The sequence below is a fragment of the Lytechinus variegatus genome, chromosome 15 (assembly GCF_018143015.1).
Source record: "Lytechinus variegatus isolate NC3 chromosome 15, Lvar_3.0, whole genome shotgun sequence".
NCBI lineage: Eukaryota > Metazoa > Echinodermata > Echinoidea > Temnopleuroida > Toxopneustidae > Lytechinus > Lytechinus variegatus.
In genome coordinates, this window is record NC_054754.1 from 12,802,216 (window position 1) to 12,815,054 (window position 12,839).

The 12,839-nt window shown below is 37.8% G+C and overlaps 1 protein-coding gene across 1 annotated transcript; it reads right to left on the minus strand.

Moving 5' to 3' along the window:
* Nucleotides 1-1,497: 1,497 nt before the first annotated feature.
* On the minus strand, nt 1,498-11,798 carry LOC121428892 (N-glycosylase/DNA lyase-like). The gene is made up of 6 exons (XM_041625768.1): nt 11,661-11,798; nt 9,066-9,585; nt 8,032-8,271; nt 5,773-5,967; nt 3,879-3,953; nt 1,498-2,211 (listed from the first exon to the last, which is right to left on the minus strand). Exons 1-6 carry the CDS (start codon nt 11,741-11,743, stop codon nt 2,149-2,151), a joined length of 1,176 nt encoding a protein of 391 aa, XP_041481702.1. The 5' UTR covers nt 11,744-11,798; the 3' UTR covers nt 1,498-2,148.
* Nucleotides 11,799-12,839: the final 1,041 nt, after the last annotated feature.

Consider the following 12,839-nt stretch of genomic DNA (forward strand, 5'->3'; position numbering starts at 1 on the left):
TGACTTCTAGTGTTCTCTTCTCTAATTTTTGTTTCCTCACATTTTATTGTTATTCTTTAATACTTATTTACTCTATGCCACTCCATTGACAAGTGGATACCATGCGCAATCATGGGGTCCCCAAAAGCACCCTAAACACATATTTTCCATGTTCTGAAAATGCACCCCTTAACAAAAATTGGCATGTGAAACCCTACCCTTAACAAGTATAGAAAACAAAACGATACTATTGGCAAGTATTCCCTGAATTGAACCCCTAAACAAGTATAGCGATATTTCAATTGTTACGTCAAGGACGTCGGTTTTACCTTTGCCTACATTATTGGGTTAAGTGCAGCCACACCTCGCGCAAATCGTACTGTAAAAAAACACAGTGTTGCCTCTTGGGGCAAAAAGTATATCCGCTATAAAACAAAAAAAAATAGTCTTAATTTTTTATACCCTCGCAAATTTGACCCTAAACACGGAGTCTTCCTAGCGAAAATAGATACCCTTTTTTCATTATTTTAGTGTTTTTTACACCCTTATTACATACGTATCGTGCCCTATCTTGAAAAAGACATCCTTTTTACGTGTGTTTTTTTGGCCGCACATGGTATCCACTTGTTCACTCATCAATGTAAGTGGCCCCCCCAGGCTCTCAGTCAACCTTTTCACCACCTCCCCTCTCTCACCCCTCCAACTCTGTACCTCTCTGACGTTTCCTGAATCACTTGATCAAATGCTGCAGTAAAGCCCCTTTCACAATTGGTGGTGCGACTGCGTACAACCATTGAGATTGTGTGTATCATATTGTGACCAAATGATTGCAAACAAGCAATTGTGAAAGCCCCTACCAATGAGGCTGCTCTACCTAACCTCAGTGCATCTGCACCTCCTACTGGACCTTGTTGCATATAGAAGTTACTATTATGGTAACTTTGCCATCCAATGGCAACTACCATGGTAACGCTGATCAATGGCCAATCAAAATCAAGGATTCCATGCATGTTGCCATTGCATAACTTTTATGCAACAGGGCCCAGGATCCCAGCTTATGCAGACTCATCGTCTGAGTTTTCACTCATTGTCTTATTATATAGACCTTATGCATGTATGACATAATGCCATAGCGCCCTCCTTCAGAGGATATATATGTGTAGAGTGGTCAGAGACGTGCTACCTACAGAGCACAAACTTGACTAGGAAATTGGCTTCAGCCTCTAAATTGCAGCACAATGACATCAATGTGTAAGGACTATACTTGCTACCACTCACCATTCTTAACACAGTGTCACTCTACCATCAAGCACAGATATATCCCAGTTTGGTTTTAAGATGACTTGCAAAGATTATTTCTACAAACTTCTATATAGCTTTTTTCTTGCTCCAAAGGAAAAAAGAAAATAGAAATGTGATTTCCTGTCTGTGAATGTGCTTGATAAGAGTGAAAGTAAGTTCATAAAGAACAATACTAGCAAAGAAATACAGGTTAGTTTAGGATTTTGGTTACTAGTAGTATAAAACTTTATTCCTAATAAAATTACAAGTCTCTCCATAATTAGAACAAATACAAATTTCCATCTTTTGACAACAGGTCTCAGTTTTGATGCCACAGTGCACAGTATGAACAAATCCACAGCTGAACTGCTAATTCCATGCAACCAGTTAAACATTCCCTGGTTATAGAAGATTGTTCATATAATCTGGCTATAAACTTCAGCAAAATGCAAAGGACTAAAGGCCACTGCACACTTTACGATTGCTCTTCGACCCAATTTGGGAATAAAACGTAGTAGAATTTGATTAAACATTAAGGCTTGCAATCATCCAAAATTTTTAGATTAGTATTCTTTCAGTTAATTTGAACCTCGAATAAAAACGTACTTTTCATTCACATTTTCAGAAAATGAGCAAAATGCAGATTTGTTCCAAAATCGAATCGTGAAACGGCCGTAAGGTGTGCGGTGGCCCAAAATCTTGACATCTTGAATCTGTTCTACTGCGAATACTGTATGGTGTTAGAGGAAAGGAAACAATGGGATAGTCACCAGGGCTGCGGATAAGGTGAATGATTTCTAATATGGGCCAAAGATTTGCATGACTGCTGCTCAATGTCCACAAAGATGAGAGACTTGTGGTCAAAGAAGAAGTGCGGTCCAAGAGATGTCATCTGACCGATTGTCCGTTGGGTGACCGTCTCTTTGACTTGGGGACCTTTCCATGCTGTTCCTGGGGATGTCAAAAGAATAATGAAGAGAGGTCATTATATTGGTCGATGAATGAAATCAATTGTATTTCATTCCTATAAAAAAGTAATGTAAGCAATAAGAAATAATACAATGATGAGTAATCAGTCCCACAATCTAAAAGGCTGGAAGGGGGGGGGGGGGGTGCCGGAACTACTGCCACTACAAGATGGAGACAAAGCACAAAAACATATAAGAGTTGTTTTTCATGGACAGGTGATGTATGCTCAAACAATGAAAAGGGTAAGGAAATTGCAAAATCAGGGGAAAAGGGTACACTTTCCACAACCACATGCATAATATTTGTATTATGAATAATGAACAGAAATATTTGACACATAATCTAGATAGGGGAAATCATGACAACATACTTGTTTAGGGTATCCTGTGATGAAAAATTAATTGATTTTTTTCTTGGTCTTCTTCTCACAAAGTCTAACATGGATTAATTCCATTTGTTGGGTCTCCTATCTATTTGGTCGAATTGCTGACAATTGGTCTCATACCCACTTAGTCAAACTGGCATTTTGTTTATTCAAGTTTCTAACTTCCACTACAGGGCAATTCGATTAAATGATCAACCTTTTTGTACATCCGACCCCCATTTTTCTCAAGCCTTACTTCACTTTATAAACTGACCAAGTCATGGTCCTTTGAGAACATATCAGAAGAATCAGAAATCAAGAGACTGAAAACTTCATGAAGGTCCCACATATAGAGGGTCTCACGTACACATTTTATGGAATTGCCCTACATCAACCAATTTAATTATTTTCCACTTTGTCAGAGGAAATTTTGATTCACAAAGAGTTCATCTAACCATACATTAAATGATGTTAGATATTATTCAAAATGGGTATAGTCAAATTAGACAAAACAGTGAATGCCATGGGCTAATAGCAATTGGACAAAATAATTTGCATATAGACCAACTAGAATTAGTCCATGTGAGATGAGACAAAATGGAAAGTAGACAAAGTGGTCATAGACCAATCAGCATTTTTCCAATAATAACAATAATAGCTGGATTTATAAAGCCTGAAGATACAAATCGCTGCTTTTATAACCCCTACTTTAACTCGAGCTACCATCACCAGCGCTCAGTGCATGCAAGGAATTAACCCTGCTGGCTACCTATTTACCTCACCTGGGTCAAGTGCAGCACAGTGTGGATCCATTTCTTGCTGAAGGAAAACACGCCATGGCTAGAATTCAAGCCCATGACCATCTGTTTGAAAGGCGAGAGTCAACACCACTAGACCACAACACGTGCAATGACAGTGGTATCCAGGCTAAAAGTACTTACCGATGAATTCACGAGACTTATCCAATCAGGCATTGTAACCTACCTTTATACTTTCTGTATTTTTTATGCAAAGGTGACTTATCAATGACAAACAGTATTGTTAGAAAACTGTTTATGTGTATCTCTATGAAGATCCTACATTGCACCAATGATGTGAAAAAAAAAAATTAAGTTACCAGTATGCATATCACAACTTATAATTATCTTATAACTACACTGTAAAGTACCATGTCTAATGGTTCTTAAGTTCTTGTGAGCACCAAACTGGGATGGATAGTAGACTCTAATATTTAAAGCCTACAGCATGCATATATGGTGGGCAGAGAGATAAAAAAAAAACATACCTTTTGGCTCTTTCCATTCTTTGGTTTAGGGCTTGGTGATTCTTGAAATTTCTTAAGATCAGCACTGAATAGGACCTGGAAGAACAGAAGTAGCCCTAATTGTAATCACATTCCTCAAATACATGTATAAAATTCTACCAAGGGAAATTGTTCAAAATTTAATTCAAAATTTAATTCAAAATTTTGATAATTTTCATTTCTTTCTTATGAACAATTCTTAAAATGTTACTCTGAAATCTCACTGGCTACATGAAGTTAATTTTTACCATCAGAATGGTTACGGTAATCTCTGTCTGTATGCCTCAAATTTCACATCTAAATGTAGTGTTACAATAAAAAAAAAACAAGTGGAGCGCCTCTGGCAGTCTCACCTGCATTACGTGATTCAATATAGCAGCATTGCTGAACTAATATAAAATAATTATTCACAAAAAACACAATTCACAAAATGATACAATACAAAGTTCATTGACCATAGATGAAATGCGACCTTGATCATATGACCTTAGACTTGTCAGTGATACATGATTATCCCTATGACCACAGTCCACAATTCATAAACTATATCCATAAAGTTTGAAAGTTATAACAGCAATTTCATAATTACCTCCAACATGGCAAAAGTTCATTGACCTTTATGACCTTTGACCTTGATTTGATGTATCAAACCAAATCAATTGATTTGATTTATTGGTCAAGTGACCCGAAGCTCGCACAAAATGTTCAGTGACACTTGATTAACCTTTTGTCCAAGTTTCATGGATTAAGTTCATATACTTTCTAAGTTATGCTGTCACTTCAAAAACTTAACCTTCGATTAAGATTTGATGTTGATGCTGCTGCCGCCATCAGAAAAGCGGCGCCTACAGCCTCACTCTCCTATTCAGGTGAGACAAAAAAAATCATCTACAAAATAATTTCTTTGAATGACTCTTACTTCATATTTATATTACTGTTTCTATCTGTATGCCTCTGGTATTTGAGTTGAAGAAATATTTCATGTCCATCCTGTGGTTGCTGTGGCAATATGTTGAGAAATTTTGACCGAAAAGAGGCACGCATTCGGGACATGCGTCTGATTTCAGAGGTTGTGCTAAAACACAACTCTTTCTGCAATGGCCACTAGTCTAACAATCACAGCAAAACTCGTCAGAGAGCAAGGTATGCAATGTGAAGGATTTTCCCCCAATATTTAAGTTTATAAACATTTAATAGTCTTAAAGCTTATGAAGAAAAGTGGTAGTTGTAAAATAACTGGGATAAAACTGATTACAATTGAATTCCACAAAAGCAAGTTGTGAGATTATCATTTGACATTCCAACCACGCAATCTGGTGTTTTTTTTGTAAATAAATTTAAATTTCATATATCAATGATCCCAGTCCTGATGAATTATGTCAGGTGCTTCCTGTTTATTTATTATGAACACATGGATCGCAATCATATTGACATGAAAGTAAATCCCATTAGTTCTTCACACAAGACCTACGTACAAGACTATTTTTTATGTTTATATTTTTAAATATTTTAACCATTTCTGCACCTGTTCATAATTTACCATTGCAGTCTGTATCTCGCCATTTTCATTCGAGTTGAAAAAGTTCTTAGACACCCAAAAACAACACCTCTCCCACTTCTAAATAATATTCTAACACCCAAACTAGATCATTCCCCCAAAATAGGACCAGCAGTTGATGTGATGTAATGATGAAAGAATTCTCTGACCATCCAAGATCTCCATTCTCCCTGGTCTGGTTTGGCTAACATCAGATGGAAACACCTTTTCCAAAGCTCAACATAGAGGGAGACACATAGGACTCCCTACCCCTACCAAGCACCAATCCCCATAGTACCCCAAATGGACTACCATGCACAATATCCCATTCCTACTCACCGAATGAGCCCAGCCAGCATATTCCCCGAAGAGTTCTCTGAAGAAGTCGCCAATCTGGCGGTAAGTGCGATCTGTCAGGGTCTTCGTCTTCTGCAGGGTATGCATGTAATCCCTGGATGCTATCTGCCAGACATGGGTGTCTACTGGTATGGCTCCTCTCTTGTCTAAGGACATCAAACACACACAGTCTGCAACCTGGGGAGAGACAGAAGCATCAAATGATATTCCTCACTTGATAATTCACTTGAAAATATGACCAAACTTGAAATACAGAACGTAACTGAGACATATGATTCATATCTAGCATCTAAATTAGAAACAGATTGTATAATTCTTTTACTGGCCGCTAAGGAAATTAGTAAAGATTTTTTTTTATTCTCTGGTTAAAGTTTGGTTTGACTGTCTAAGCCATATTCTTTAAACTAGCTTACCAAGAGCTGATATATACCATTGAGGCTAACAGTTTACATACACCCATGGAATTCAGTGAAATTTGTTCACTTGCCAAACATCGTAAAATTTACTACATATGTATATCTTCAGAAATACAAATAACATGACGAATTTTGTATCAAATGAAAGAGTGTATTAAGCTATTTCACATGATTGGGATGCCGTTGGGATTCAAGAATATTTGAGGTGGAATTTTCTTTGATGAAAAAAAGTAACATTCGTGCCAAATTAATTATATTGTTTTGTTACATTTTAAACATTGTTTCATAAAAATATATAAATGTTAAATCTATGATTTATATTACATTTTCATCATGATATGTCACCACTGAACAATTGTAATCTGAAATGTTTCTGTTAAGTAACTAGCACAAATATGGAATGTTTTTGTCACGTCTTTATTTTTAGTTTGTCTAAAATATGAAGATTTTAGGGGGAAAAATGACACCTGAATATTTTTCAGCTCCTGATGACAAAGCAATGTGATGTAGGGGCGTGATATACTCATTTGTTTGATATCAAATTCGTCATGATAGCACAAATATTTGAGATACAGTACATTTTGTTTGGCAAGTGTCAACTTCTCTTTAAATTTCCTGGGTGTATTTAAACTTCTGGCCTCAGCTATATTTTCCTTAGCAGCTGCAAATTGGTAACCATTTTCATGGGACTGTGTATATTATAAAAGGCACAGTATTGAGATGCCTCAGACTGAGGGAGTAATCTAACGAGCCGTGTGCAATTTACTTAGGACTTTAAGGCATGAATATGAAGTACTTAAAAGTAGCCAAAATGTTTCCTCATGTTTTTTATCAATATGAATATCCATATTTGTTTTATTGTTCCAAATAGACATGAAATGCAATGGGCACGGCAGCCACTGTGCAGTGCCAGATCGACGAGGCTCTATCCCTTTAATCATTGAACGCCAAACAGGGTAGCAGCAACACCCATCTTTTAACGTCTTCTGGTCTGACACGGCCAGGTTTTGAAACCCGACCTCCCGGTTGTGAGACACTCTCCCAACTGAGCCAACACACTGGTCAATATGGTCTATGTTTCAAATATTTCAATCTAAATTATGGCTAATAACACACTAGAATTAATGTTTACATTAAGAATATGGATCAACTTCTGCTCATGTGACTGAAAATGATCCGGAAACCCACTTTGGCTTTCCATACCCCAGCAAATTCATATGTTGCACAGTAACAAAGTTGGTGATACTCTATAAATAAAGCATACTGAGAGTTGACTTTATTCATAAAGAGAGACACTATGTGCAGTCTTTTCAGCTAAAAGGAAGAAAGGTCAGCCTCTTTTTTTTTAATTGTTCAGGGTCTTGAGTGCTGTTTTATAAAGACTTGATATAATAAGAAATGCACAATTTCTATTCAAGTTTATTATCTGCCAATGAGACAGAAGGATTTCAGTAGCTTTAAACTGTCATTGTAAATTTGTGATTAAACAAGTTTTATGCCCCTGATGAGTAAACTTTCACTATCAAGACAACTTTGCACTGATTTCAAAGAGTGCTAGGTATTCATAGTATGGCCACATCTTTGGCCTCTATTCAACCGAATCCCACTAAATATTGGTTGTGGGTTGTTTTCATCATGCTCCACCAAGAAAAACATGTAGCATAAAAATGCTGATATGCAAAAAGGGTACTTTGTAGGACATCATTCCTTTGGATGATAAAACTGATTTGTTAATGAACATTGATGGCAAGCTCTGGTGCACATGTCTGAGCATGGACCTACTAGTAGGTCCACGGTCTGAGCAAAACCCTTCTATACCCCTCACCTTTGCCCCTACACCAGGAAGTTTCATCAACTCAGAATGAGCCTCCAGATAGGGCTGACCTCGTAGACCCCTCAACCAGTCTTCACCTCCAAGGTCTCTGGTCATCATCTGAGCTGAATGGCTGATGAACTTTGCCCTGTATCCAAACCCCATCTTCCGCAGTGCTTCCTCCACCCCCTTGCCGCTCAAAGCCGCCAGGGACGGAAAAGAATGCCAGGATACACCTTCTAATACTCCCACCTGTCAAGGTATAGTAAGATTGATATAGAATTAACAATCATCAATGCCGACCATTTGTCACCAAAAATTCTGCTGTCAATATCAAAATGATATTTTATTGTTAAATCATCTTGAGAGGTAATTATGACCTCATAAATGAAATTCGTTGTTAATTGGTAATGCCTGTAACCACTGACACATGTACATGTAGACGAAACTCACATCATTTCAAGGATACATACAAATAAGAGAGACATGGAGAATAATAGAATGATAAAAAGAGTAGGGGAGGAAATATGGAGAAAGCATAATAATAAAATGGAAAAATTGGATTTTTAATTTCACAGGACAAACTAAGAGAAAAAAGTAGAAAGACAGAGAGTATATGAAATGTCATGGAGAGAGAGGGGAGATTCAAATGCTTATAACTGCAGTAGCCATGTACAATTAACCAACAGGCTAATGCATGGTGCACCAGATTTTGGTGGGTGTTTCATAAAGCTGTTCGTAAGATACGAATGACTTTACGCATGTCTGGTGATCCTTTCTTGTGCTATGTGGTATAGCCCTATGTAATTGAATTATGACCTAAGAACATGTTCCAGTCGTGCGTAAAGTTGTTCGTAACTTTACGAACAGCTTTATGAAACACCCACCTGTATTTGATTCACCTAGTGAGGATTGAATATCAAGACGCCACCTAACAGTGCAACAAAACAGTTTGGATAGCACATGTGCCATGGCACAAATGTTGCACATTCAGTCTCTCATTTGCTTGCATATATAGGTATTGTACAATGAGCAATATTCCTCACCTCATCTCCAAATTCCTGGCACAACTTTTCCACCATCCCAGTGATCCTTGCAATGTTGTTATTAGATGAACAGATGAAGGAGATCAGGTTCTCCACAGGATCCTGTCTCAGGATACGAACTCCAGGAAACCCCTGGGACACCTTGGAGAAGTTCTTGTCCGCTTTCTGCCACTGGGTGTACAGCTCTCCCAGGTTCACGTCAAGCTGGAAATAGTCTCGTAAAATCTCCCTTGAGGATTTTTCATCATCCTCTTCCCCTTTGGCGCTATTACCACGCCCATCTTCTCCGCTGCCTGATGTAACCTTTGCCCTTTTCTTGCTCTTGAAGGCTTGATTCTGACCAGCTCCTCGCTTCTTCCGACGGGACTGCAGTGGATCACCACTCTGATCACAGTTCTCTTCTTCTTGACATGTGCTATGATTGTGACGTTGGTAGAAGATGTGAGTACCGGTCTGCTTCAGAGTCCAGATGCTGCCTCCTAGCACACTCCTCCATATTCCTGGTTCAACCTCCTTCCATCTGTTGGTAGACAGATTGAATAGTTTTCAAAACAGATAAGAAGGAAATTATATGGCGTTCCTTTACGTGAAACTGCAGTGTACGGATCCTAATATTTATGTGTGATTGCACTTTTGCTATAGGGCTGCATGACTCTGTGTTGACATTCGCAGAGTTGTAATTGACGCTGTAATGTACACATTTTTTAAATGTCGCATAGAGACGGCGTGCCCGGGGAAGTCTTTAATCTAAGCTTTATTTAGTCAGTATGCTATTGAATTGAAAACACAACCTATAGAGTAGTATGTATTTCTCGTGATAATTTTAATTATGAATGAAAACATAATTTTGTCCGTTAAAAGTCTAATCAAGCATTATAAATCAGAAACATTGTTGTTTATATTTCAAGACCGACACCCTGCAAGCAGTATTCCAACTGCTAACTTAATAGACCTATATGACGGAAGTCAAGATGGCAAATGTATAAAGTCATATACAATGTTTGGGATTCGCGAATGGGTTTGCTGTTATTTGGCCCTACGAGTTTGCTGGATCGAGGCACAAGCATTCTATTTTCACTCAAATAATGTTGTGATGTTTATAACGGATTAATTTGCATTATATGTAATAAATAAGAGTTTCGAAAGTTCAAGATAATCATATCAATCATTTCTGATGGAAAGGTCAATATTGAAAATCTCTTTCTGACAACAATTAATAGTCTGATAAATGCTATAGCATATCATTTTTTGTGATTCATGTTCAATGAGTGGGAACTTTTGGTATTAAACTTTAAAAAATGAAAATATACTTTTTAAATATTTTATGTTCTTATTAGTGACATTGATGTTTTTTGCTGCAACATTGGTCAATGATGGTAATCTTATGTGCTGATTGCTTAGAAGTGTGAATAATTCACTGCACTTAAAGAGTCTGACTTCATGATCTTTGCTCTGGTGGAGCATGCTTTCAAATGCCAATTGAATGAATATAAGGTGCATATTAGCATATTAGCAAGCCTTAATTTAGTCGTGAAATAGGAAATCAAAATCATAATTTAACAAGAGTAAACAAGCTTTAATATAGTCGTGAAATAGGACACCAAAAGAAAACAAATCACTAGTTAACAAGGTTTAGCAAGCCTTAATTTACCCGTGAAATAGGACACCAGTCTGTAGAAACGCACGGAGAAAATCTCCGTAGACTTGTACACAATGGACACCTCTTTCCTCACGTAATTTCTCATTGTCATCCAACCGCAAAATAACAAGGGTTAACAAGCCTTAATTTAGTCGTGAAATAGGACACCAAAATAAAATTTAAAATAATTAGTTAACAAGGGTTAACAAGCCTTAATTTAGTCGTGAAATAGGACTCCATTAAATACAAACTATTCACATAATTTAATTTCCTTTTTCAAGACTAGTCTATAGATATAATTCAGAAGTCAATTGAAAAACCGTCCCTCGCTGTAAAAGTCGTTCAATAGAATATTGTGTGAGGAGCAAGGAACCAGAAGCGACTGCTCTGTCATGTCTGTGTGGAGAGTTTCGCATCCGGAACAAAAGGTTTCGCATCACTGCCATCAGATCTTTTGAAAATTGTTGAAGCGAGGATTTCTTTAGAAAATCATGGTAAGGACTTGTAGATCCCGGTTCAAATCATAAAACCTCGTTCATTGAATGAGTGGTTCAAATAAGTGTCCAGTTTCCTAAAGCACGGAATGGCCATATTTTGTTAATTTTAAGGGACAAATGAAATATGTTTGGAGATGATTTATTTAAAATGCGTTTAACATGGCGCATCATAAAAGATGGGCGACACGAAAGACGGTCCTTGCAAAGTCAAAGTCAAAGACCCTTTCGTGCAATCGGCTCTAGGCTAGGGCTCCCCCGCCCGCTACGCGGGCGGGAGTTCCCTGGGTTAGATATCTGCATGATCTGGGAGCTGTGGCAGTGCGGGCAGGCAGCTACTGCGGTGAACCGTGTGCGTTTGTCGATCGGGTGGGCAGGCGCAGGCAGCCGGCAGGCTGTTCTATTATTCAAAAAGTAACATACAGAACAAGAAGAAAGTTAGTAATCAACAATTCACCTCACCTAAAACTTTGCCCACATGCAAGGGTAATGTCCAAACGCAATTCAGATATGTGACACGGGATCATTCGCCATTGTTTTGACATGATTTTCTGATCCTTGTCCGTAGTTCCCTCGTCGTCAACATCTATAATATGGTGTCCTAAAAGAAAAGCAAAAAGGAAAAAAATGATGTGGCTCGAAAGGCCGCGCGAGGGGCAACCTTGAGTGGATAACAGGTACAAGGGGGGTGCAAAGAGACCCCTCCCTGTTGGAGGCGCAAAAATACAAATAGTTATAGACCAGTGAGTTCAACAAATACAATTGGCAAAGTTATGGAACAGATTATTCGTAAAAAGATGATTAATCACATGGTTACAAATCAGCTGTATAGCTCACATCAACATGGATTCAAAAAAGGCAAATCATGTGCTACTCAATTTCTGGAAGTTATTGAGGAATGGACAAAGGCTTTGGATAAAGGAAAATCAATTGAATGTAGCTATTTGGACGACAAAAAAGCGTTTGATAGCGTCCCCCATCGAAGCTTCATTCACATGGAATCAGAGGTATAGTGTCTTGAACTGGATCAGATCTTTCTTGAAGAATAGATAACAACGGGTGGTTGTTAATGGAGTATTCTCAAATTCAGTTAGAGTCAGTAGTGGAATTCCCAAAGGGACTGTTATAGGTCCGGAGCTATTTCTGAATTTCATAAATGATTTGCCAGATGTCCTAGCTTCTCAAGCAAGTGTTATTAAGTTATTTACTGACGATACAAAATTATTTGCTGAAGTTAACAATCAAGACTAGGAAATCATTAAAGCTGATTTACTGAGGATTCAATGTAGGGCAATTTTATGACAATTTACATTCAATACAGGAAAGTGAAAAGTACTTCACTATGGCAGAATGAACCTGCATGTACTATGACTAAAAGTTGAGTTTAGATGGCCCGACCATCGAAGTGAGCCACAGTGAAAAGGACTTGGGAGTAATTTACGATGATCAGTTATGTTTTTCTCAGCACATAGACGGGCACATAGATCAGACAGCAAAGGCAGGAAATAAGAGGATGGGGATCATCAAGAGATCTTTCTCATACATTGAACCTAAGAGCTGCAAGCTACTTTATAAGTCCATGGTTCGACCTGCTTTGGAGTATTGTTCACATATTTGTCATCCATGGTTAAAGAAGGATCA